Source organism: Petromyzon marinus, chromosome 21 (genome assembly GCF_048934315.1).
Source record: "Petromyzon marinus isolate PM22_M1 ecotype Great Lakes invasive population chromosome 21, UKy_Petmar_22M1.pri1.0, whole genome shotgun sequence".
Taxonomy (NCBI): domain Eukaryota; kingdom Metazoa; phylum Chordata; class Hyperoartia; order Petromyzontiformes; family Petromyzontidae; genus Petromyzon; species Petromyzon marinus.
The window spans coordinates 11667219-11694197 of record NC_133687.1 but is presented as its reverse complement, the minus strand read 5'-3'; the positions used below and the strand labels follow the sequence as shown (position 1 = coordinate 11694197).

The window sequence follows — 26979 nt, the reverse complement described above, 5'->3', positions numbered from 1 at the left end:
CACACGCACACAGGCGCACGCACACACGTGCACGCACACACGTGGCAAGTCAGCATCCAGGCATGGGGTAAATGGGTAACAGAATGTCTACAGGTGAAGGGGAATCAGGCTAACTGGGGAGACAAAGGCAGTCGGGCGTGGTGCTGGCCACCCACCCCCTCGTGTGCCGTTCCGGCTTTCATAGGTGCTCGCTAACAGCACTTGCCCCTACAGTCTGCTAAGGCTATACGGGGGATCTTTGTCTTTGTGTATTGGTGAGTGTGCATACTGGCGAGTGCGGGTCCTCACCGGACTGGGTGGAAGGGCCGTTTACTGCGATCGGACTGCGACTGCTCGATGTTGATGCTCTGGTTGGTGGCCTCCATCTGTAGCACAGACAGACCCAGAAAACATTTGGCAGGACCCTCTTGGGAAAGAGCCTTAAGACTCAACGACGCTTTTCTGAGTGAACAAGCAGTTTTACAATAATGTCCTGCAGCACCTTGAACCTATGGACCCCACTTTGGCCCCACGAACCCCACCCACACTCCACTCTGACCTCATGGAATTTCAACCTAACCTGACCCCCACCTTCATCCCACCCAGACCCCACCTAGAATCCCACAGCTTCCTCCTCGACCCCCACTTAACCCCACCTTGACCCCCACTTAACTCCACGTCGACCCCCACTTAACCCCACCTTGACCCCCACTTAACTCCACGTCGACCCCCACTTAACCCCACCTTGACCCCCACCTAACCCCACCTCGACCCCCACTTAACCCCACGTCGACCCCCACTTAACCCCACGTCGACCCCCACTTAACCCCACCTCGACCCCCACTTAACCTCACCTTGACCACGACTTAACCCCACCTCGACCTCCACTTAACCCCACCTCGACCCCCACTTAACCCCACCTCGACCCCCACTTAACCTCACCTTGACCACGACTTAACCCCACGTCGACGTCCACTTAACCCCACGTCGACCCCCACTTAACCCCACCTCGACCCCCACTTAACCCCACGTCGACCCCCACTTAACCCCGACCCGACCCCCCACTTAACCCCACGTCGACCCCCACTTAACCCCGACCCCGACCCCCCACTTAACCCCACGTCGACCCCCACTTAACCCCACGTCGACCCCCACTTAACCCCGACCCGACCCCCCACTTAACCCCACGTCGACCCCCACTTAACCCCGACCCGACCCCCCACTTAACCCCACATCGACCCCCACTTAACCCCGACCCCCCCACTTAACCCCGACCCCCCACTTAACCCGCCGTGCCCACCTTGACCCCGTAGAGCTTGATGTAGAAGCAGTCGACGGGCTTGGTGCCGTCGGGCGCTTTGACGAAGCGCGGCAGCCCCAGCATGCCCACGTGCACCGTCACCTGGAAGTGGTTCTTCTTCTGGCACACGAACGCGTCGTCCGGCACCGAGAAGTTGAAGCCCTTGTCGGCGTCCACGCGGTACGTGGGCATCAGCCTGGCGCGGGGGGGGGGGGGGGTGGGGGGGGGGCAGGGGTCACCGACACCCACGGCAGAGCGTGACGTGGGGCTCCTGGCGCACCGCGCTCGCCCCGCGAGGACCCCCGTGATGCCTTGTTGATTTAGTTTTCACGCAATCATCGCCGCGCTCGCTTTACCCCGCGGGTAGAGCCACCGCCCACCGGCCCCTCGTGGGCCGTGCCGTCCTTCATAGGTGCCACTCGCTAGCAGCACGTGCCCCCATCGGTCTGGTGAGGGCTACACGGGGGGGCGCTCTTTGTGTTCGTGTGTTTGTACGCGCCGTGTCGCAACGCGCGTATCCAATCCGCTATTCATTGGCGTAAAATAAAATGTTTCGCTCCGGATGACGCTGCAAAGTATTATCTGTATTTTGATTTAGCGTGCTGATCTTAAAGGTGCATTGAAAAATTTGATACTCCGACTGATGCCTCTGTTGTTGTGGAGTGACTCATGCAGCCAGAAATGGCTCTAGGATTTGGTGTTACATGTTATTTATGTAATTTATTGTAAAAATTCGGTCACAGTCCCTGTGATCACTGTGACGTTGCAATTATGGCTTTATTTTTTGGTGATTTCGAAAAAGTTTTTTGGTTTGGACATGTTTGTTTTGTTGTAGTATGGAGTTAGACTGATGGCCTTAATCTAAGTTTTCTTGTGGTTGTTGTTGTTTGATTTGTATCCCACCGGGATTTTTTGCACACAGCGTTGGTGTACGGTGCTTTTTTCAGGAATATTTTGCCGGTTTTTTTCATGGATTTTCTGTTTGCACAGTCACATAGTCACTTTAAGATGGTTTTGTGTTCGTGTTTTTTTGTTTGTTGTGGTTGCACCCGATTCAAGAGCCGAATGCCTCACAGGGCTATACCAAAATAAATAAACTGAAAAAAATAAACTGCAACTGATTGCCACGCCCCGTGGACGACCCTTGCTCACGAGACGTCGGATCTCAGGACGTGATTCAGGGCGGTGTAAAAAAACGAACGCAAAACGGCCCGGACAGGAGCATGGCGCCCCAGGAGCATGGAGCCCCAGGAGCATGGAGCCCCAGGAGCATGGCGCCCCAGGAGCATGGCGCCCCAGGAGCATGGAGCCCCAGGAGCGGACGCCCGGTGGGACTCCCCGACGGGAAGGGGGACGCAAGGATCGTGCGGGGGGAGGAGTGGAGGCTCACAGCTCCTTGCAGGAGCCGTCGAGCAGCGAGCACCACTTGTTCTGCTGGAATGGCTGCCACTTGAGGCACTGGTAGCTGGGGTCCAGGTAGGAGCCGTTGAGGCTGTCGCAGTCGTAGCTGTAGACGTCGCTGCCGCAGTCGCCGATCATCCCTGCGCCGCGCGCGAGCGACACACACACACACACACAGGCAAAGGTGTTGCTGATGTGAGGCTCACGCGGGCCATCGGGGGCAAGTGCCGTGAGCGAGCAGCGACTTTGAAGGCCGGGCACGGTGCACGCACGACGAGGTGGTGAGGCCGCCCTTGTCTCTCCCCCAGTGTCGATGTTTTACACGCAGCGCACCGGGTACTCATTTAGGGCTGAGTCGACCTTGGGGAGGCCTACGACCGGTTCAGATAATCGTCAACGGTGTTGGCCGTGAGCGGGAATGGAACTCGGGTGATGGCCGGGTCCGTAGCGCAGCGCGCTAACCGCTACACCACCGCTCCCCACACACGTACACACACAGGCACAAACATTCACGCAGGGAGAATGCCTGGGTATAACAGGCGATGGACCGTGAAGTGGCCAAAGAGATCGTCGCCATCACCACCATCATGATACAGAATCTATCTGTGTGGAGTTTCGAGAGTGCCACCCCTCACCCCCTCCTCGTAACGTAGCGCCGTGCTGCGTTTTCCCCGGTTTCTCCGCTTCTGCCACTCGAAGCCAAACCCCTCTCTATTTAACAAGACGTTAGCCAAACGTCTCCATGTGTCAGGACCCTCCTGAGACTCTCCGGGGAGAGGAGCGCGCGGGGGCGACGGGGGCGACGGGGGCGACGGGGGTTGAGAAAGTTAAATGAACGTGTTTTTTGTTTTTCAAAAGGAAAATGGAAAGTTGCATCAGAAGGCAACGGCTTACCTGCACACAGACAAAGAGGTGAGCAGTCAAAGAGGCTGAGAAGGAAGGAGAGGCGAGACAAGCAGTCACTTAGAACAGAGGAGCAGGACAACCGTTCCCGCGGCAGCTGCCCTCCTCCCCGCCGCTGCCGCCGCCACTGTGGCTCAAGCGACACCCTGGGGGACCTTCGCCGCGTTTCGCTCTTTCGGACGTTTTCAACCACGACCACGTTTCAAAAATTTCGCCCCCGCGGCTTTTCCTCTTTCGCGCGACTTCATCCCTAACCTTCCCGCGGCATTCCCGCCGCGCGCCGTCTCCCTCGTTCGGTCTTTGAATAGAAGTCGTTCGGCGAGCATCCCTTGTGTGTGTGGTTATTCAGATATTATTAATACTGCACTTACTTCTGTGATTACACTTTAAACGATGCATCGTCGTTCTCGTGATAATAGTATAATACTACGGTGTCCATCGTTATGTTCGTGATTATAAAACACGTGTACGGTATTTATATCGTACGCTTGTTTTTGCGATTACCGTAAAATACTGAGTTTTTGTGCTTTCATATATTCATAATGGACCAAAATAAATCTTGCAGGGCTAAATCAAGGCCCTGCTTTGACATTCGTCCATGCTCCGGTCCCTAACCAGACGAAAGTGCGAAGTATTCCTGTACATCGGGCAGACATCTGAAGGCTGAAACATTTTACACCGCAGATTCCAGAGGACGGGCGTTGGAGTGGCACCCAGAGGTAGGCGGCCAAGGGGAAAAGTAGACCTAAAGCCAGACAGTGGTAGAGATTGCGGTGATGACGACGGCGACGATGACAATGAGAATTAAATTGCGGTCCTTGAAGATCTCAGGATCGATCGGAATCTGGCAGGAGGAAGGAAGCGGCGGCGGCGCTGTTCCCATCGTCTCTCGCGTTCGCCGCGGTCCCCCGTGCAAGTGGCTCACCTGCCTCAAGTTCGCCGCGGTCCCCCGTGCGAGTGGCTCACCTGCCTCAAGTTCGCCGCGGCCCCCCGTGCGAGCGACTCACCTGGCTCAAGTTCGCCACGGTCCCTCGTGCGAGCGGCTCACCTGGCTCAAGTTCGCCACGGTCCCTCGTGTGTGCTGCTCACCTGGCTCAAGTTCGCCGCGGTCCCCCGTGCGTGCGGCTCACCTGGCTCAAGTTCGCCGCGGTCCCCCGTGCGTGCGGCTCACCTAGCTCAAGTTCGCCGCGGTCCCCCGTGCTTGCGGCTCACCTGGCTCCTGCTTTATGGGGTTGGGGCTGCTCAGCATGTGCCCCGTGAGCGTGCTCGTGGGAGAGTCCGAGTACTTCCTCTTCTTCGCCTGGTGGACCATCGGACTGCAAAGACAAAGGTCCCCCGCATAGCCTCAGCCGCCTGTCGGGGGCAAGCGCCGTCAGCGAGCAGCGCCCATGAAGGCCGGCACGGTCGCACGAGGGGGGCCGGCACCGCGCCCGGCCGCCTTTGTCTTCCCAAGTGGCGACGTTTAGCGCGCACCGCACCCGGGTGCTCACGTGAGGCTGAGTCGACTTTCGAGGGTGCCCGTGACCCCTTCAGACAATCGTCACCGGCGCTGGCCGTGAGCGGGAATTGAACTTGGGGGGGGGGGGGGGGGTCATGGGCGGCTTCGTGGTGCTGACCGCTGGCCTCACCGCCGCTTGGCGAACCGTCGGACAGTGCCGGGGGGGGGGGGGGGGGGGCGTCGACACAAAGGCATCGGCTCCGCCCGTCTGCAATGTGGGGTCGCGATCGATGTCGCACAGCTGTCAAGCCCCATACGGTTTACAACTCCGTATTCTCGTACAGGGAAATTGAGTGTTCAGGTCCCACACGGCGTACAGCCGTTTCAACATGGGCAAAAAATGCGCCTGTCGATTTGTGTTTCTCCCTTGTGATGGGACTTTGTAGGATGAACCTTGAGATTTATAAGCGCACGGGGTGACCAATGAGGTCTGAATTGGGCCGTAGTAACGTCGGCACTGATAAGTGGTTGACAGGTGTGATGTTGTAACGACCTCTTGTCGTCTTGCTACGAGGGACCTGCGCCTGAGAAAACCAGGAACTGGTTCATGGGAACGTCGGTGTCTACAATTGGGAGGCAAGACCAGGGCTGAACATGGCCGGCTCACAAATACGCTCGTAAATTTAACCCCCGACAGCTGCTGCCGGCCGTGTGGCGAAATGGGATTTATTACAATAACTATTGTAAATATCGTCGTCAATACGAACGTTCAACCGGGGAATGGGTTCGCCCGTAAAACGTTGGGCGGGGGGGTGGAGGCCTTCATCCAGCAGCGGATCGTTACACTCACTCAGCATTCGGCTGCAACAGCTGCTGCAGGACATGCGACTGCTGCTGCTGCTGCTGATGGTTGACGTCCAGTGCAGGGTTGCACCCGGGCCCCTGAGACGCCGGCGGGTAAGCCGGAGGCCCGTATGGCGCCTCCCGGCCGTAGTAAGCGGCCGGGCTTGCCGCGTGCGACTGCTGCTGCTGCACGTTGAGAGACATCGCCATGGCCGGCGCGGCGGTCCGATGCGGCATCATGTGGTGAGGGTGGTGCGTGATCTGTGTGTGCGGTGAGATGTGGACTTGGGGCGGGAGGGAGTATTGCGGTTGCTGCTGCTGCGGCTGCTGCTGCGGCTGCTGCTGCGGCTGCTGCTGCGGCTGCTGCTGCGGTTGCTGCGGTGGCTGAGGCTGATGATGGAGATGCTGCTGCTGCTGATGCTGCTGCTGGCGCAGGTGCGCGTGGACGTGTGCGTGTGGGTGCGTTCCCTGCTGCAGGTGCACGTGGGGGTGAGCCAGGGGGCTCGACATTTGGCAGAAGCTGTCCGGCGTCAGGTGCTGGAGTCGCGTTTCTGCAGGGAGGCAACAACAACAACGACGGGCGGGGAAACGTGGCGGGTGAGAGGAGATGTGGGTGAGAGGAGACGTGGGGGGTGAGAGGAGACGTGGGAGGTGCGGAAGGTGGGGGGGGGGGTGGTGAAGAGGAGGCAAAGGAGGTGGAGGAAGAGGGGGAGGAGGAGGATATCCAGAACTCTTTGATTCACGAGCCAGGACCCACCGAATCACTCCACTCATTTGGTCGCTTGCCAGCGGTGGTCAGTCGCCTTCCGATATCTCTTCCTAGGCTACCACCGTGGTTGCCGTTCCCGTAAATTTGGCTCACCGATTCCCCCACACTGCAGGTCGCAAACCCTGATCTGTCCACTTCCTCCCTTTCACTGCTCCACTTGGGAATTCCTTCCCAAAATCATCACCATCGTCTCTTCCCCCCGAGCTCCTCGGTCGATTTTGATGGTGCCGTCTGTTGCCCACCCGCTTAACGCCCCGGTGGACCCTTGGCGCCCGTGCTCAGGAACCGCGGTGAATTATTCTCCGCTTGCGTCGGCCGTTGGTCCTTTTTATCAAAACGGCGGGTAAAGACGAGGGAGCGCCGCCGACTCACCGTCCATCTGCTGCGGAGAGAAGGCCTCCGAGCTGGAGTCCGGCGGCGACTCCGGGAGATTCCTGTCGGGAACGACAGCGCGGCCACGCACCGTCACGGAGGCAAGGGACGACGAGCGCCCGACTCGCAGCGGCCGAGGAACCAAGTCGTCGTCCGTGGCATATAGACGCGGCCGAGCCATCGCCGCCTCGTCAGTGCCGCCAGGAGAGCGGTGCCGGTACTCTCAACCAGCATCATCAGGCGGCGGTCACCACGATTGTGAAAACGTGCTCCGCGTCTGGGCGGCGTTTAGCCGTCGCGAAGGCCGCGCGTCAACTTTTAGCCGGGAGCACGCAGCGATTGCAAAGAAGCCTACAACCTCCTTCGGTAGACAGCAGGCGGCACAACAACACAAATCGACAATTTGTGAAACCTGTGACGCGCCGCCGATGCCGCGCAGCGTTCGCTCCCCGCTCTCGCGCCCGCAGACGAGCGGCGAAGGCAGCGGCAGCCACCCGATGAGCTGGCGACAAATTCCGAACCCCCCCCCACCAGCCCCCAAGCTCTGCAATCCTCTACAAATGCAGCCGCTATCGGCCAATTAATGAGTGTCTACACGTGGGAGGAAACCGGAGCGCCCGGACGCGATTGGACAACGCTCTGTCCCACGCAGACGGAGCAGGCGGCGAGCGAGGTGAGGCCATCGACTCCCTACGCCTGAGAACCCTGGCCGGCGACGGTGCCCCCCTGAGGCTCACCCGGGCCGGTACGGCGCGGTGCGCTGGGCGGGGGCGCTGTGCAACCGGCGCAGCTCCCCGTGGCCCAGGAGGCTGCTGTTGGTGCCGGGCGGCAGTAGCCGTAGCGGAGGCTGCTGCTGCTGCTGCTGCTCCTGCTGCTGCTGCAGCTGCTGCAGCTGCGGAGCGAGAGGTCCGCACAGGCCGCGGGCCGCGAGCCCGTCGGCCGGAGGCGAGGCCCCCGCGGCGAGGGCCCCGTGGCGTGGGGCGGCCCCGGCCGGGGCGGTGGCGGCACCGGCACCGCCAGCGTGGCCGGCGTGGCCGGCGTGGCCCGGGGTCGGGCAGGGGGCGTGCGACGCGCCGGCCGGCAGCTCCGCCACGCCGCTGCGGGGCAGAGCAAAGTGAGCACAAACGGCGCCGCCACCACCGATTAGCCTCTCCGGGTCTAGTCTCATTACCGTATTCACTCTGGGTGTAGTCTCATTACCGTATTCACTCTGGGTGTAGTCTCATTACCGTATTCTCTGTGGGTGTAGTCTCATTACCGTATTTTCTGTGGGTGTCGTCTCATTACCGTATTCTCTGTGGATGTCGTCTCATTACCGTATTCTCTGTGGGTGTAGTCTCATTACCGTATTCTCTGGGTGGAGTCTCATTACCGTATTCTCTATGGGTGTAGTCTCATTACCGTATTCTCTGTGGGTGTAGTCTCATTACCGTATTCTCTGCGGGTGTAGTCGTGTTACCGGTATTTTCTGGGTTAGTGTAATTCGGGTTAGGCGAGGGTCGCCTGCTCGTGTAATGATGGCTCGTCTAATCAGCATAAGGGTCCAGGGATAATTCGATGGTCATTATAATTATGGTCGGGTGTCGGGCCGTCGTTGGGAAGCTGGTGCAGTTAGTCCCACGTTAATTCGGGCGAAGACTCCACGCTCGGTCGACGGTAATGCGGGTTCGGTGTCAGGTCGAGGCTGGTGTAATTAGGGTCACGGCTAGGGGCGGGGGGGGGGCAGTCCAAGACTTCACACTCACAACGCCCAAACTGGACGGGTTTAAGCCGGTGTTTGGGGGGCGGGGGGGGCGGGGAGGGCGGGGGGAGGTTCGCGCTCTTGCAGTGACTCCTTGGGACGCGCAGAGCTGGCGGGGTGCCCCCTGGCACCGCAGCGACGCAGGGGGGCTCAGGAAGCCCTCAAATTGCCGAGGTCGAGCGCGGCACTTGCCGCTGACAGTCTCGCACGAAAAGCCGTCTCGCGGGCAGCAGCAGCAGCAGCAGCAGCAGCTGCTGCTGGCGGCGGTCATAAAGGCCGGGCCGGGCCCCTGGGCGGACGCTCCGCCGCTTGCTCCCAATGGTGGGAAACGTCGCCGCGGTGCGGAAAAATGGGATTTATATTTTCGCGGGCGGGGGTGGGGGGGGGTGGCGAGAATTAAGCCGCAGAATGTGGAGAGAGGCTCTGTAGAGCAGCTGTTTTTTTTTGTGTGTGTGTGCGGAACATCGCGCAATCTTAAGATGACGTTTTTTTTTAAAAAAAAAAATAAAAACTTAAACTGTATATCGGGGCGGGGTGTTCTGGATTATTCTTCAGTTTCTCGTACCGGCGCCGATACCGCGTCAAGAGACAACCCTCGCGGCGAGCCGGTCAACTTGCCGGCGCCTTGCCGCCCGCGCCGGACGGCACGACAGAGGCCGCGCGGTGGGGCCCCCGAGGCCCGCCGCGGGGGCCCCGAAGGGCCCTGGTTTCCGTCCCCGTGCTGACAGGGGCGACGTCGTCAGGCGCAGCGTCGGCACCGCAACGTCATCGTCATTTGGCGCCGTCAAGTTTCGCCGTCGCCCCCACCGCTTCCTCCCACCGGTGGTCGTCAACTCGTCTCCGCCGGCGCAGTCGTGGGGAGCCGTCGTGACCCGGCCACCACCCGGTGACGATGATCTGAACCGGTCCCGGGCCTCCCCTAGGTCGACTCAGCCTCAAATGAGTAGCTGGTGCGGTGTGTAAACATTGCCACTAGGGAGACAAAGGCGGTCGGGCGTGGTGCTGGCCACCCACCCCCTCGTTGTACCGTTCCGGCCTTCATAGGTGCTCGCTAATAGCGCTTGCCCCTACAGTCTGTTAAGGCTATACGGGGGATCTTTGTTATCTTTTTTGGTAGTGGTGATGATGTGTGCAGCTCAACAGACAAACCACGTGGTCTGAGCACCAGGATAGCAAAGGCAAATTACCCCCCACCCCCCTCCTCGGAATACCGATTTGATCGATCCTGTAGGGGTCACGACAATTGATGACGACGATGAGCTCATTCGACCCCCACGACCCCGAACTTGAACGCACGACCTTCTTCCCACCGCCAGACCGAGCGCTCCGACTCACGACGACGGAGATGTGGAAGCGTTCGTCAAAAAAGCCCCCCCCCCAAAGGAAAAACGTCGTCCGTTTCAAACGGTGGTCCAAAGCCAGCGGCGGAAATTCCACGTTCCCGTGGACGTGATTAGAGAAATGCAAAAAGCACGCGATACTCACAGGTCTTCGTTTTCGTTGATGTACTGCTCGAGAATGGAGGTGTCTATGTTGGAGATGTCCAGGTCTTGTCCCGTTTCTGGTCCTGCAGTGAACAGGAATGCCAGACGCGTCCAGGGTCAGAGTTCAGGGGTGGTGCGGGCAGCCAGAACGCAGAGCGGGGCGAGGGGGACGCCAGGAATTCCCGAGCGCAGTGAAAGCGTTCACGTTTATACCGTCGACTTCGAACATTTTGACTGCTCCGGCACAAAAAAACAAAAGTGGAAAATCCTCCCGCTGCTGCTGCCGCTGCTGCCGCTGACCCACGTCTGGGCTCGAGCGCCCAGCTCCCAGCCGCTGCTACAGCAGCGGATAGAGCTCGGCATGACCGCAACGAGACGTTCCACCTTCGATGGATTTCGACCTTTTAAATGCAATTTTTAAAAAATATATATATATATAAGAGATTTGTACAAAAATAAAACAAAGGATAAAATTGAAGGGTGTCCCGGGGCGGTGGTGGCCCGGATTAAAAAAAAAAGCACGGATATGTGAATTCCAAAACTTAAACGAAACGTTCGGTGATTAGAGTGTTTCTGTAATGTTTGGGCGAGCGGAGAGAAGGGGGCGTCCGTGAAAAGACTTCGGAGAGAACGTCTCTCTGTTTATTTTTTATTTCAACCATCGCTCACTGCTGAGTCACGAGTTCGAGAGCAGCTAAGAATAGAGGCAGCGCGTGTACACACACACACACGTGTGTGTGTGTGAGCGTGTACGTGTGTGAGCGTGTGTGTACGCGCGTGTGTGTGAATGCGCGTGTGTGTGTACACGCGTGTGTGTGTTCGTGTGTTCACGCGTGTGTGTTCGTGTGTACACGCGTGTGTGTTCGTGTGTACACGCGTGTGCGTACACGCGTGTGCGTACACGCGTGTGTGTTCGTGTGTTCACGCGTGTGTGTTCGTGTGTACGCGTGTGTGTGTGTGTGTGAGCGTGTGCGTGGGGTTCGATTCCTGCTCACGGCCAACACCGGTGACGATTATCTAAGCCGGTCGTGGGCCTCCTCGAGGTCTACTCAGCCTCAAATGAGCACCTGGTTGCGGTGTGTAAACATCGCCACTCGGGAGACAAAGGCGACCGGGCGTGGGGCTGGTCACCTACCCCCCCCCCCCACCCCGTGTGCCGTGCCGGCCTTTATAGGCGCTGCTCGCGAACAGCTATATGGGGTGTCTTTGTCTTTGTGGGTGTGTGCAAGCGGTTAGCGCACTTCGCTACAAACCCGGCGGATAACGGATTTCTAGGGCACAGGTCTGAAGAAGACGGTGTGGGAGCACGCCCGTGTGTGTGTGAACGCGTGTGTCTGTGTGTGTGAACGTGTGTGTGAATGCGTGTGTATGTGAACGTGTGTGAACGTGTGTGTGTGAACGTGTCTGAACGCGTGTGTGCGGGGAGCGGTGGCGCAGCGGTTAGCGCCACACTCTCGCCACAAACCCGGCAGAGAGCCGAGTTCGATTCCCGCTCACGACCAACACCGGTGACGATTATCTGGACCGGTCCTGGGCCTCCACCAGGTGCTCACGAACAGCGCTTGCCGCCAACAGTCTGCTAAAGGCTACACGGGGGTGGGGGGTGGGGGGGTGGAATCTCTGTCTTTGTGTTTTTTGTCGTTTCGCACAAGGACATCAACAGGCTGTCAGCGAGCACACGCGGCGCTACTTGACGGAGGCCAGAGGCGGCCCTCCGCACCATCCCCCGACCTTCATACCTGCCTCCTACGAGCTGCGTTTTGGTTTTTTAACTGGGAAGGCAAAGGTAAAGGCGGAGGCCCCCAAGTGCTCTCTCGAGCAAACTGCTGCCAGAAGTGTGGTCTCCGCTCTCTCTCTCTCTCTCCCGCTCTCTCGCTCTCTCGCTCTCTCTCTCGAGAGAGTTCCTCTCGACAGGGTGGGAGGCCCACTCTACCACAAAGCTGACCGGTACGTCTTGGAAGAAGGCGCTAGCAGCCACACTTTATCCCACCCTGTCGCCTTCACAGAACGCAGGGGCTGCTAGCGAGTGGCGCCTATGAAGGGCGCGAACGGCACACCAGGGCGCGAGTGGCCAGCATCACACCCGCACCGTCTTCGACTCCCCAGTGACGACGTTCACACACCACGCCAGCTACTCACTCGAGGCTGAGTCGACCTAGGGGCGGGGGGGGGGGCGGGGCGGGCGGGGGCCCAGCACAGGTTCAGACAATAATCGCCGCTGCTTTTTTGTAACGCGAGCGGGAGTCGAACCCGGCCCGCCGGGTTCGTAGCGCGACGCGCCCGGTCACCCCACCAGCTTTGTCGCGGCTTCGGCTGTGGCCAGGGGGGGGGGGAGGGGGCAGAACCTCTGACGTCGCTGGTACCACCGCAGAGGAATCGCGAGGGTACGCGGAGCGAAGTTGGGTGGTGGTGGTAGTGGGGGGGGGGGGGGGTGTGGTGGGGGGGAGTGGTGGTGGGGGGGGTATGGTGGGGGGGGGCGATGCGATTCGTGACGGAAAACAGAGAGGACGCATCCCACACGCTCCGGCATTCGGTTTGTCCAATATCCCATGAATCACCACCGTGCCCGCTCGCCCGCTCGGCTCGCAAAACAAGAGGCGGTCCGTCACTGCTCTGGTCGTGAGCCTCGGTTACGGGAAGAGGAATGTCGACGTACCTGGGCACGGCCCTCGGTCAAGTACATCCAATCCGTGGAATTTAAATTAAAATAGGGATGGGCGAGGGGAGGGGGTTACGCGTGTCTTGTTTGAACCGCACGGGCGAGATGCCCAGAGAGGCGAGAGGGGAGGGGTCATTCGCAGCGAGTGACCCCGGGGCACTGCGGGCTCGGTATGTCGCGAGTTCAAATCCCGGATGGTCAGTCGCCTTCTTATCACTCGTCTGTCGCGATTGCCACGGTTACTGTTCCCGTGAACTTCACTCGTCGATTCATCCGCACGCCAGACACAACCACTCACCCACTCGATCAGCAAACCACTCACCCACCCACTCACTCACCCACCCAACCACTCACCCACCCAATCACTCGATCACCCAACCACTCACCCACTCACTCACGCAATAACACTCACCCAAACACTCACCCACTCACTCACGCAAACACTCACTCACCCACCCAATCACTCAATCACCCAACCACTCACCCACTCACTCACGCAAACACTCACCCAAACACTCACCCACTCACGCAAACACTCACTCACCCACCCAATCACTCGATCACCCAACCACTCACCCACTCACTCACGCAAACACTCACCCACCCACACGATCACCCAACCACTCACCCACCCACTCACCCACTCGATCACCAAACCACTCACTCACCCACCCACTCGATCACCCAACCACTCACCCACCCACTCACTCACCCAACCACTCGATCACAAAACCACTCGCCCACTCACTCACCCAAACACTCACCCACTCACTCAACCAACCACTCACCCACTCACCCAAACACTCACCCACCCACTCACTCAACCAACCACCACTCACCCACCCACTCGATCACCCAACCACGCAACCGCTCACTCACCCAAACACTCACCCATTCACCCACCCACTCGATCACCCCACCACTCACCCACCCACTCACTCACCCACCCACTCACTCACCCAACCACTTATCCACCCACTCGATCACCCAACCACGCACCCACCCACTAGATCACCCACACACTCACCACCCAATCTCTCTCTCTCTGTATCTTCTCTCCTTCCATGATCATCATCTCCATGGTCTCTCTTCCCCCCAAGCTCTTAGAACAACAACAACTTAGCACAATTTGAGAAACGCGTCACACTCCTACCCATTACAACTGTGACGGTGCTGTTTGTTGCTGGCCGCTTGGTGGTGTGGGCCTTGGCTCAACAACTGTGTGTCTCTCACTGTACCTGTCATTCTCTCTGTCTGCGTCTCTATCCCCGTTTCTCTGTCTCTATCCCCGTCTCTCTGTCTCCCTATCTATCTGTCTCTATCCCCGTGTCTCTGTCTCTCTGTCTCTCTCTCTGTCTCTATCCCCGTCTCTCTCTCTCTGTCTCTCTCTGTCTCTATCCCCGTGTCTCTGTCTCTCTGTCTCTATCCCCGTCTCTCTGTCTCTCTGTCTCTATCCCCGTCTATTTGTCTCTCTGTCTCTATCCCAGTGTCTCTGTCTCTACCCCAGTGTCTCTAAATCTCTGTCTCTATCCCCGTGTCCCCGTGTCCCCGTGTCTTTGTCTATCTGTCTCTATCCCCGTGTCTGTGTCTCTCTGTCACTGTCTCTATCCCCGTGTCCCCGTGTCTCTGTCTCTCTGTCTCTCTCTCTGTCTCTATCCCCGTGTCTCTGTCTCTCTGTCTCTATCCCCGTGTCTGTGTCTCTCTGTCTCTATCCCCGTCTCTCTGTCTCTATCCCCGTGTCCCCGTGTCTCTGTCTATCTGTCTCTATCCCCGTCTCTCTGTCTCTATCCCCGTCTCTCTGTCTCTCTCTCTGTCTCTATCCCCGTCTCTCTGTCTCTCTGTCTCTATCCCCGTCTCTCTGTCTCTCTGTCTCTATCCCCGTCTCCCTGTCTCTATCCCCGTGTCTCTGTCTCTCTGTCTCTATCCCCGTGTCTCTGTCTCTCTGTCTCTCTGTCTCTATCCCCGTGTCTCTGTCTCTCTGTCTCTATCCCCGTCTCCCTGTCTCTATCCCCGTGTCTCTGTGTCTATGTCTCTATCCCCGTGTCTCTGTCTCTCTGTCTCTCTGTCTCTATCCCCGTGTCTCTGTCTCTCTGTCTCTATCCCCGTCTCTCTGTCTCTCTGCCTCTATCCCCGTCTCCCTGTCTCTATCCCCGTGTCTCTGTCTCTCTGTCTCTATCCCCGTGTCTCTGTCTCTCTGTCTCTATCCCCGTCTCTCTATCTCTCTCTCTCTCTGTCTCTCTGTTTCTCTCTCGCCAAGTGGCTCTCACACGAACGTCAACGCGACGTCGCGGGAGCTGAGTGCGCGTGGGCCGATGATCTGCCCGGAGCGAAGCATTCCATCAGAGTCGCCAAACACTCGAGCCCTGATCACATGACTCATCACCTCCCTGATCACATGACTGATCACCTGCCTTAACACCTCGCCGATCACCTCCCCGATCACATCGCTGATCACCTGTCTGATCACCTGTCTGATCACGTGTCTGATCACCTGTCTGATCACGTGTCTGATCACCTGTCTGATCACCTGTCTGATCACCTGTCTGATCACCTGCCTGGTCACGTGTCTGATCACCTGCCTGGTCACCTGTCTGATCACCTGTCGGATCACTTATATGATCACCTGCCTGACCACCTACCTCATCACCTCCCTGATCACCTGCCTTATGACCTCGCTGATCACCAGTTCGATTCCTCCGCGATTCCGTTTTTTTCTCTCTTGAGGAGAGAAATTATTGGGCATGTTTCTTCCCCAAGTAGGAATTCGCGACCGATATCTCGATCCATGAAAATTTAAATATCGGGTCAGGTCGCCAACGTGAACTGTCGTGTTGTACGCCCTCCGCCACCCGACACGGCCAATTCATTCAGTTGTCACGATGTATTTTACCGCCGCCGCTCGTGCCGGAGGGCAATCCGCGCACCGTTGAACTATCGGCAAGTCCGACGTTTCGCTTGCAGTCACAGCCAGCGGCATCAAGGGGCTGCCAGATTTGTTACGACAACGAGCGAATCGCCCAATTGCTCAACGGTGGGCAGACGCACCGGCCGTGCTTCTTAGCCGCCCGGCGCTCCCCTCGTTGTTGTGAGCGTCGCTCCTCTGCCCTCCGATGTTGTTGGCGGTTGACTGCCTCACCGCCACCACCACCGCCGCCGCCGCCGCCATCGCCGCCATCACTACCACAATCATCACCACCGCCGCCGCTGTCACTACCACAATCATCACCACCGCCGTCGCCGTCGCCGTCGCCGCCGCCACCAACCACAACACCAAAGGGCCCTCCGCCCACCCTGCCCACACGTCCACAGCGACACCACGGGCACGTTCGCGCAACTCCACATTCCCAAGCCTGCGCCGGGTCCGACCGCCTTCCCCGCGGCATTGGCACTTGCGCAGGGGGCAGGCCGGGCAACTCAGGGGCACAGAGCGAGCACTGCTCAGAATTCAGAGAGTGGCGCAGAGTGGTTTGGCTTGGTTTGTTTTGTTTTTCCTTTCTCTGCTCGTGCTGAACCAATGTCGATTCGGTCGTGCGCTCCCGGAAACTGCCGGGAGGAGAAGATGGGACCGCCGGCGGCGGGAGGGAGACGGAACGCGAACTCCGCGCGTGAAAGCCACGCCGACACTGACGGATGCGGCGTCAGGCAGAGACGGGTCCCGCCGTTGAAACACGGGACCGCGCGGCACTCCCGCGCGGTCCCGTGTTTGACGACGGGACCCCCCCTCTCCGCGTGTTATTGCGAAGCATTCCAAGCGGATAAACACCGCGCTCACACCCGGACCGCCTTTCACGGCCCCCACGGTGCTGCTGGCGTGGTGATGGTGGTGGTGGCGGCGGTGGTGACGGTGGTGGTGGTGGTGACGGTGGTGACGGTGGTGACGGTGGTGATCATATTTACGGTGGTTGTGTTAACCGTCGTGGTGGTGGTGGTGGTGCTGGTGGTGACGGTGGTGATCATATTTACGGCGGTTGTGTTAACCGTCGTGGTGGTGGTGGTGGTGGTGGTGCTGGTGGTGGTGACGGTGGTGATCATATTTACGGCGGTTGTGTTAACCGTCGTGGTGGTGGTGGTGACGGTGGTGATATTTATGGGGGTTGTGTTAACCGTCGTGGTAGTGGTGGTGGTGATGGTGATAATATTTATGGCGGTTGTGTTAACCGTCGTGGTGGTGGTGGTGGTAATATTTACGGCGGTTGTGTTAACCGTCGTGGTGGTGGTGGAGGTGGTGATAATATTTACGGGGCGATAGTAATATTCGTGTTGGTGGTGGTGAGACCATCGGATCACTTTCACCTGGGAACCTGGTCTGTGGCTGAAACTGGGATTTGAACCCGGGGCTCTCAGCGTTGCCGGCTAATCATCTCTGACCTCTGGGCCACCTCTGGCAGTGTTCTCACGAAGTGTCCCCTTGCACCGGTCGTGTTCTGCGTGCCGGCGGTCGCGAGCGTCGGTGGGAGATTTTCGAGAGTGTTTGTTTTACAATCGGGGCCCGAGTTTGCTTTGCGAACGAATTCCTTCCCCTCTGTAAGTAAAAAAGAAAAATTCACTCAGCTGACGGCCCACTCAAAAAAAAAGAAGCCCCCCCCCACCACGCCCCCTTCTATAAAGGTCAGAGTGTAGCGCCTTCGCCAAAATGAGAGCACGCGGGGGGGGGGGGGCAGAGGTGGCGGCGGTGAGCATTCCACGTTCTCATGGCGAGAAGCAGTCCGCCCGTAGGACAAACAGCTGTTCTGACACAGTGGTGTTCTGCATTTTAACGACCACAGTGATGATGATGAGCATGATGGATGGATGATAGTGGTGATGGACGATGATGGTGATGGATGACTGAGAATGATGATAATGGATAATGGATGATTACGATGATGATGATGGTGGTCGTGGTAATGGTGATGGTCGGTGCTAATGATAGCGACGATGGTTGTTCCCGGTCATGGTGATGGTTGCAGTGGCATTAATGATGATTGATTAATCCATTAACTGGATCTTTAAAGCTCACCCGTTTCTGATTGTTGATTCACGTGACCATGAGAAATGCCACCGGCTTGGGAGGTGCCTTCAATCCAGCAGTGGATAGACCGTGGCTGATCACGCCGGTTGATAGGAAAAAGGCTATAAACGCGCAGGACGAGGGCTTTGACAAAACAGACTGCTGCCTTCGCAGATTTTCTTTGCTTTTATGGCGGCTGCTGAGTTGACAGAACACAGCGACTTGAAACATCTGGAATAAAGTTGAAGCCTTGAGCACTTTGAATTCCTCCACCTGCGCCGCAAGGATCGTTACCCACGGGCCGCTCATCAGCATCGGCCACGACCGACGCAACTGCTGTAAGAAGGCATCCCCCAAAGCCGTTGCCGCTGAGATTGACGCTCAAGCTTCACGATCCTTTTGCGCGAGAACGCAAAGGGATCAGGGGGGGGGGGGATGGTGGCGCTCGTTGGCAACAGTGACCTGGGTCGCCGCTTTTACGAAATCCTCGAACGCAACACGAAGGAAGGCAACTAAGCAAAGAGAAAATATGAGCAGCAAAAAACAACCCAAGCGAGCAATCGGAGCAAAAGAACAGCCCCGAGTAGAGGTTTTTTTTTTGTGCGTGCGTGGGTGGGTTAGATCGCGTGAAAATAAATGCGTCGTTAAATCGGCCAATTCGTTGCTAGTACAGCACACCGATGTGTCGGAGAGTTAAACCCAGAACATTTACATTTCGAGTACGACGTTTCGCCGTAATTACAACAATTGGCATCATGAAAAAGACATCCGTGTTACAGAATGAATTTAAAAAAGAGCTCAAACACAATCAATATTCAGGCTGTTGCCTGATGATGCTAGTTGTAATTGCTGGCGAAACGTCGTACTCGAATTGTAAATGCTGTGGGTTCACTCTCCAACACACCGGCGTGCTGTACCAGTAACGAATTGCCACGTTTCGTCTACGTGATAAAACCTCATTAATTGGTTGTGTCGGGTGGTGGCGGGTTTAAAGACACATTCATATTTTATGAGATCTAACCACCCCCCCACCCCCCCCCCCCAAAAAAACCCCTCCGCTATTATGAATAAAATAATATTCGAGAGAATACATTTCCCTGGAACGAAAGTTTGCTCGGAAAAAAATTACTTTGAAAAGTCATTCAAACAACGTGGCCAATATATTACTGCAATCCACTACGGAGTTAAAGCACAAGAGTAGATGTCATTTTCACAAGTCTGGCAACTGCCTGATGACGCTTGGCTGTGACTCGCGGCGAAACGTCGGGCTACCGGGGGAGGTGGGGGGGGGTCGGTGGGTGCTGCTGACGTGGCGATAAATTGGCCACCTCGTTCACGTCACAATTGTGAGTCACTGAACGTGTCGGGTGGTGGAGGGTGTACGACAGGCATCATGATTCGGTGCAAGAGCCGGTCCGAGAGGGATCTCTTGGATGGGTCACGGAAGGGCTTTATTTGTTCCGTCATGGCCACGTGCACCGATGGAAACAGAAAACTAAAAACCTCCAAACCGCACACCACGCATTCAATCATTATGGACGAGTCCACAAAGAGAAGTTCAAGGCAACTGTGCAAATATTCGCTGTCACCGTAAATTGGCCGTGAGCGGGGATCAAACTCGGCCCTCTGCTGGGTACGGAGCGCGGTGTGGCGCTAACCGCTGCGCAAAGACAAAAACAAAGATCCCCCGTGTAGCCTCAACAGACTTTTGGGGCAAGTGCTGTTAGCGAGCACCTATGAAGGCCGGCACGGCACACGAGGGGGTGGCCGGACAGCACCACGCCCGGCCGCCTTTGTCTCCCCAGTGGTGATGCTTACACACCGCATCAGGTACTTATTTGAGGCTGAGTTGACCTAGGGGAGAGACCCATGACCGGTTCAGATAATAATCGTCGCCGGCGTTGACCGTGAGTGGGAATCGAACTCGGCTCTCTGCCGGGTTCGTAGCGAGAGTGTGGCGCTCACCGCTGCGCCACCGCTCCATGCACACACGCGTTCACACACACACACGCGTTCACACACACACACGCGTCCACACACACACACGCGTTCACACACACACACGCGTTCACACACACGCGCGGGCGCGCTCCCACACCCCCTTCTTCGGACCTGTGCCCTAGAAATCCATTATCCATGGCTGGGCTGATTAATGAGGAATGTGGCTCGATGCGCAGGAATTCATCCGGGCTAAAAACCACTGTAAGCAGCCGGAGCGAGAGGGGCCGAGTGAGAGAGAGAGAGCTAGGGTGGTGAGGGTGAGGTGGTGGTGGTGGTGGTGGAGGCGCGTGGTGAGGGTGAGGATTAACAGAGAGCGAGTGCAGTGAGAGTAAGGGGAGCACAAGGGGGAGCGAGTGCGCTGAGGAGAGAGTGCGGCGAGGAGTGGTGGGGAGTGTGAGCTCAAAGGCGGCTGTGTAAGGGATGGAGAGACAATAGCAGAGAGAGTGAGTGACATTGCCTTTGTGTAACAAGGTGAGAATTCAGGAGAGATCTTGATCTGAAGCTTTCGTGACTGCAGGAATCCACGCTCTTTGGTTCGTTCGGTCAAGTCACGGAGTTAGAAATAACATAGAACAAATCACGACGTTTCGATCGCAACACAAGCGGTCGAAACTTCGTGATTTGTTTGATTGTACGTCTAACTACGTGACTTTACCGAAAGAACCAAAAGGTACAATTCAGGAGAGCTTTGCAGAAGCGACTTGGAGACAAACACAGACGAGAGAGAGAGAGGGGGGGCTGACGGGCGCAAGCGAACACGAGGAGGACGAGAAGACACATCTCGAGAGGGACCGAGAGGGAGGCAGAGAAAGACAAAGGGAGGCAAAGGGACAGAGACCGAGAGACAAAAGGAGACAGGCACGGGGAGACAAACGAAACGCTGACAAAGGGACACGGAGAGAGACGTGGAGGGGTGGGCAGGGAGGCAGTGCTGGGTGAAGGCGTGGGCTGCCCAGCGACCCGCTTGCTGGGCACACAGAGTCCTGAGTCACCGGGGCAGGCACCGACCCACAGTGCTGGCCGTGTTGCAACCGGCGGAGGTGACTCGCCAGACGACGTAACGGGATGAGCAAAATTTGTTCCGATTGTTTACGAATTCGGTACCAACAGAAAAAGAACCCCTCAGTGTTCCAAGAGCCACAGTGCACCGTGTGGTGAATACGAGACGGTGGCGAGTCCGCGATGGATTAAGGTCGCGAAGCGGTCCCGAAAAGAGCCGTATCAGCGGTCCCGAAAAGAGCCGCATCGCGCCGGCTCCGTAGCCGCGGCTTTGCCGATAGCCCAGGTGAAGGATTTCTACCGATTGGCGCAGACGGGGAGGGTTATAGCCGCGCCAGAGGGAATTGAGAAGTGCCGGTGTAGGGGGTCAGTGTTAGGAGGTATGGATGTTAGGATGAGAGGATAAGGATCTGGGCTCGAGGTTACAGTTAGGGGTTAGGGGGGGCAGGGTTAGGGGTTAGATGTTGGAGATGGGGGTTAGTTGGTCGTAGTTAGCGGATAGGGCCATAAGTTTGGGTTATGTCAGGCTTAGGCCTAGAAAATTATGGGTTGAAGTTAGACTGAAGCCTATAGATTATAGGTGGAAGTTAGACTGAGGCCTATAGATTATGGGTGGAAGTTAGACTGAGGCCCATAGATTATGGGTTGAAATTAAGTCTGAAGCCTACAGATTATGGTTAGAAGTTAGACCGAGACCTATAGATTATGGGTGGAAGTTAGACTGAAGCCTATAGATTATGGGTAGAAATTAGCACGAGGCCTATAGATTATGGGTGTAAATTAAGTCTGAAGCCTACAGATTATGGGTAGACGTTAGACTGAAGCCTATAGATTATGGGTAGAAATTAGCACGAGGCCTATAGATTATGGGTGGAAATTAAGTCTGAAGCCTACAGATTATGGGTAGAAGTTAGACTGAGGCCTATAGATTATGGGTAGAAATTAGTCTGAGACCTATATATTATGGGTAGAAGTTAGACTGAAGCCTATAAATTATGGATACGTTTCATGCTTGGGGCTGGGTTGTGCTGTGCACTACAGAGCCCTGTGGGATGGTCGCTGGTCACGGACTTTACCCTCTCCGCCGGTGACTTCCCTTCCCGGCCTTGGTTACCGTGAACCTTCGCACTTTCGCAAGAACCTGGCCATCATGGTCCCACTGTAACGGTCACGTGTGAGGTAATAATCGCCGGCAAGGCCAGAGCCGGGTCAAAGGTCAAACGCAAATCAAAGAGGGGGGCGGCACTCACCTCTAATGGCGGCACAGGGCCAGCGGTGGAAATTCGACATTCCCATGGCGGGTGTTTCTCTATCCATATGACGGCCACTGGATTTCCAGAAAGGCAGTACCAATTATTTTATAGACTCCTGGGGTGGTGGTGGTGATTGTGGTGGTGTTTTCATTTGTGTTGTTGATTGGGGTGATGATGGTGGTGTTATTTAGTGATGGCTGTGTTGTTGTTGGTGGTGATTTCAGGTGTTGCTGGTGGTGATGCTGTTATTTGTGATGACGGTGGTGGTAGCGGTGATGATGATGGTGGTGGAGTTTTAAGTGACGGCTGTGTTGTTGTTGTTGGTGGTGGCAACGGTGGTGGCGATGGTGATGGTTGTCCTGTTGATGCTGAAGGTGTCGGTGACGTGGGTGATGGTGGAGCTGGCATCGTGGGTGAAAGACGAATGTTAAAGTAATTTTGGACTGTATAATAAATAAAGAAAGAGTGGAACCAACGTGAAGATGAGATATGTCATGCGTGTTTGTGAGCACACGTGCGCGTGTCTATGTACCGGCCAGGGGAGCGGTGGCGCAGTGGTTAGCACAATGTGTTGCGAATCCGGTGAGCCGAGTTCGATTCTCGCTCGTGGGCAACATCAGTGGCGCATATCGGAACCGGTCCTGGGCCACCCATAGGTTGACTCAGCCTTAAATGTGTACCTTATACAGTGTATATAAAACATAATCTCTGAGGAAGACAAAGGCGGCCGGGCGTGGTGTTGGCCACACTACCCCCTTGTGTGCAGTTCCAACCCTTTGTAGGTGCTCGCTGACAACACTTGCCCCGCCGGTCTATGTGGACTTCACGGGGGATCTTTGTCTTTGCTCAACTGCGCATCGTACACGGGTGGGTGTGTCAGTGACTACAGATGTGTGAATCTGTGTGTACGCGATGTGTCTGCGCGCGTTTGTGGGTGTGACGATGTTCCGTCTTCTGCCGAGGTTATCTGTCGACAGAGAAGAGCCGAACGCATTCCAGTTAGCAAATTACTGGAGTAACGTAACGTCGACGCAGATTCGCCGTAGCTCTTCCTCTTTGTGTCCAAGCTCCAATGCCCGTCTTGGCGACTTGCACCTGGCACGCGTGTGCCACCCATCGAGACCTCCTCCTGTTCCCAACCTCAGAGTCGCTTACCCTATCCTCCATCCGGCGCACATGTACCCAACCCATATCACAACGTCTGTGGTTTCATGTGAAGGCTATGCATGTCCGAGTGAGTGAACGGGTGTCTATGCGAGTCTGTGGGTGTCTATGCGAGTCTGCGGGTGTCTATGCGAGTCTACGGGTGTCTATGCGAGTCTGCGGGTGTCTATGCGAGTCTACGGGTGTCTGTGCGAGTCTACGGGTGTCTATGCGAGTCTACGGGTGTCTATGCGAGTCTACGGGTGTCTATGCGAGTCTACGGGTGTCTGTGCGAGTCTACGGGTGTCTATGCGAGTCTACGGGTGTCTATGCGAGTCTACGGGTGTCTATGCGAGTCTTTGGGTGTCTATGCGAGTCTTTGGGTGTCTATGCGAGTCTGTGGGTGTCTATGCGAGTCTACGGGTGTCTATACGAGTCTGCGGGTATCTATGCGAGTCTACGGGTGACTATGCGAGTCTGTGGATGTCTGTGCGAGTCTACGGGTATCTATGCGAGTCTACAGGTGTCTATGCCAGTCTACGGGTGTCTATGCGAGTCTATGGGTGTCTATGCGAGTCTTTGGGTGTCTATGCGAGTCTTTGGGTGTCTATGCGAGTCTGTGGGTGTCTATGCGAGTCTACGGGTGTCTATACGAGTCTGCGGGTATCTATGCGAGTCTACGGGTGTCTATGCGAGTCTATGGGTGTCTATGCGAGTCTACGGGTGTCTGTGCGAGTCTACGGGTGTCTATGCGCGTCTACGCGTGTCTATGCGAGTCTGTGGGTGTCTATGCGAGTCTACGGGTGTCTGTGCGAGTCTACGGGTGTCTATGCGAGTCTACGGGTGTCTATGCGAGTCTACGGGTGTCTATGCGAGTCTGTGGGTGTCTATGCGAGTCTACGGCTGTCTATGCCAGTCTATGGGTGTCTGTGCGAGTCTACGGGTGTCTATGCGAGTCTACGGTTGTCTATGCGAGTCTACGGGTGTCTATGCGAGTCTGTGGGTGTCTATGCGAGTCTACGGGTGTCTATGCGAGTCTGTGGGTGTCTATGCGAGTCTGTGGGTGTCTGTGCGAGTCTACGGGTGTCTATGCCAGTCTACGGGTGTCTATGCGAGTCTACGGGTGTCTATGCGAGTCTGTGGGTGTCTATGCGAGTCTACGGCTGTCTATGCCAGTCTATGGGTGTCTATGCGGGTCTACGGGTGTCTATGCGAGTCTACGGGTGTCTATGTGAGTCTGCGGGTGTCTATGCGAGTCTACGGGTGTCTATGTGAGTCTGTGGGTGTCTATGCGAGTCTACGGGTGTCTATGTGAGTCTACGGGTGTCTATGTGAGTCTGCGGGTGTCTATGCGAGTCTATGGGTGTCTATGCGAGTCTGCGGGTGTCTATGCCAGTCTACAGGTGTCTGTGCGAATCTGCGATTTCTCTATCCGATTCCGCCGTTCTCTGCGTGAGCCTAGGAATCGGATTTCGCTCATCCACCGTCTCACTCGCCAAACATTCGACGCGAGCCAGGGGACGCGTCGGGACTCGACGGCAGGCGAAGCGTGCGGTGGATCGGCGAGGGAGCCAGCGAACGAGCAAGGGAGGGAGCGAGGGGAGTTTTTACTGCGCTGGGGGGGGGTGTAAAACGTCGAGCGGGGGCGGGGGGTGCCGTTGACCCCACTGGGAGTGGTTCGTAAAATCGTGAACGACATTGCGTAGCTGTAGAAGAATAACAGCAAATCATTAAAAAAATTCCCGTTCAAGCAAGAACGTTCCATGCGGTTTGTGTTTTTACATGGTACCACCATCATCATCATCGGCGGCGGTGGCGGCGGCCAGGGTCAATCCACTGCTGGACCAAGGCCTGCCGGCGACCCTGGCGGCGTGACGATCCGCTCCACACGCCGCGAGGATCCGATTCCATCGACGCTCCGTCTCCTCCACGGTGGGACGGACGTCATCCCGGACCTCGGGCGCGTTCCATCCCTTGGCTGCCGCTCTCCGTTTGTTATTCTCGGCCATCGGCGGCTCTCCTCCGGCCATGAGCACGCGTTTCCCTGCTCAGGCCCCATCCGCGTTGTCTCGTGACGGACTCAACGGTGGTGCCCTCTCATCCGCGGGCGTCGCTCTTCCCGTCTCTCTGTGCAAGTGCTCAGCGTGCCGCCTCTCCGCGCGCCTCTCCGCACGCCTTTTAACTTCTGCTGTTTCGAGATTTGTTTTCGCGAACGGGGGCATATTTCTGAGCTCATCTATCTCTGCGGGTTCGAGGTTCAAGTTGATTCTGTCGAACGAGGTGAGCACTCAAAGTGACCAGGCTGACTCTCATTCGCCAAGACAGCGAGCGAGAGAGGTCTGGGACGTCATCGGCCCGCGATTAATTCGCGGTGCCAATTTGTCTGACTTGGCCTTCTCTTGCTCATGGTGTCACGGCATCTTTAACGTCAGCTACAAGCGAATCAGATGGCTGCGTAGGGTGTGTGTGTACGGCCAACACAACGCTGGCAGTAATAACCAGAGCGGCCGCTGGATTCAAACCGCGAACCTCTGCAACAAACGACTTGATGCGTCACCGCCCCAGTGGCGTGTCTCAGTCGTGCACACTGTGTATGTGTGTACGTGTGTGTGTGTACGTGTGTGTGTACGTCTGTGTGTGTACGTGTGTGTACGTGTGTGTACGTGTGGGGAGCGGTGGTGTAGCGGTTAGCGCTACGCTGCGCTACGAACCGGACGACCCGGGTTGGATTCCCGCTCACGGCCAACACCGGTGGCGATTATCTGAACCGGTCCTGGGTCTCCCCTTGGTCAACTCAGCCTCAAATGAGTATCTGGTGCGGTGTGTAAACATCGCCACTAGGGAGACAAAGGCGGCCGGGCGTGGTGTTGGCCACCTCACTCCCTCGTGTGCCGTGCCGGCCTTCATAGCTGCTCGCTAACAGCACTTGCCCCCACAGTCTGTTGAGGGGCCGGCCATACATGACGTCACGCAATTTTGGACGATTTTTGACCCCCCCCCCCTTCGTCACACGGCGTCACAAAAAGTCAGACCGCCCCCCTCAAATATGACGTCACAAAGTTCTGCCCCCCCCCCCAAAAAAATATAAAACATGCTTCAAATCGCTTTAAACTATTGTCATTGTAGTGCGTATTTAATGTGGCGCTGCACTCTGATATTGTAGAAGAAAACATTTATTAAAAAACGTGTTGTCTATGTTTATTTAAAATTTCGCATTTTTATTTGACGTCACATTTCTCAACCCCCCCCCCCTCGTCACACATCGTCACAAATGTCTGACCCCCCCCCCCCCCGGTGCGTGACGTCATTTATGGACGGCACCGTGACACGAGGGCTATAGGCTGTTGCCATTCGACGTAACCACCCCACATACACAGTGACAGTAACCTTTATCGAGCGGAATAAAGTGATTTACCACGAGGCTCAACATCGATGAGAGTTACAATACACTCATTGCAGAGACGTGAATACTTGGTGACTGAAACCATCAAGGATGTACCACTGTTACGCAGTATAACAGGATGCTGCATCACAAATAGACATCGCAAAGCCCAAATCAACGTCATTGCCAAAGAAACAATAACAAACTCACAACAAACGGGCACATTTACTCGTACGACCACCAAGCAAGCAAAAATATCGTAAGACAAATAACACAATCAGGATTCAACAGGCTTCCCCACAAAAAAAACGAAACCACTACA

General features: G+C 56.6%; 1 protein-coding gene across 4 annotated transcripts in view; it reads right to left on the bottom strand.

The window, feature by feature from the left end:
• MYRF (myelin regulatory factor) overlaps positions 1–26979 on the bottom strand; it is an 89937-nt gene that overhangs the window by 23707 nt on the left and 39251 nt on the right. For 3 of the 4 annotated variants that reach the window (XM_032957925.2, XM_032957924.2, XM_076068579.1), the window contains exons 3-10: positions 10232–10313; positions 7743–8102; positions 7006–7067; positions 5872–6415; positions 4796–4899; positions 2670–2820; positions 1280–1475; positions 289–365 (exon numbers count right to left, since the gene is read on the bottom strand). In XM_032957925.2, coding sequence (XP_032813816.2) covers positions 289–365; positions 1280–1475; positions 2670–2820; positions 4796–4899; positions 5872–6415; positions 7006–7067; positions 7743–8102; positions 10232–10313 — 1576 coding nt within the window. Of the gene's footprint in view, positions 1–288; positions 366–1279; positions 1476–2669; positions 2821–4795; positions 4900–5871; positions 6416–7005; positions 7068–7742; positions 8103–10231; positions 10314–10443; positions 10618–26979 lie in introns of those variants that run through there. The other variant, XM_076068580.1, reaches the window with a different exon arrangement.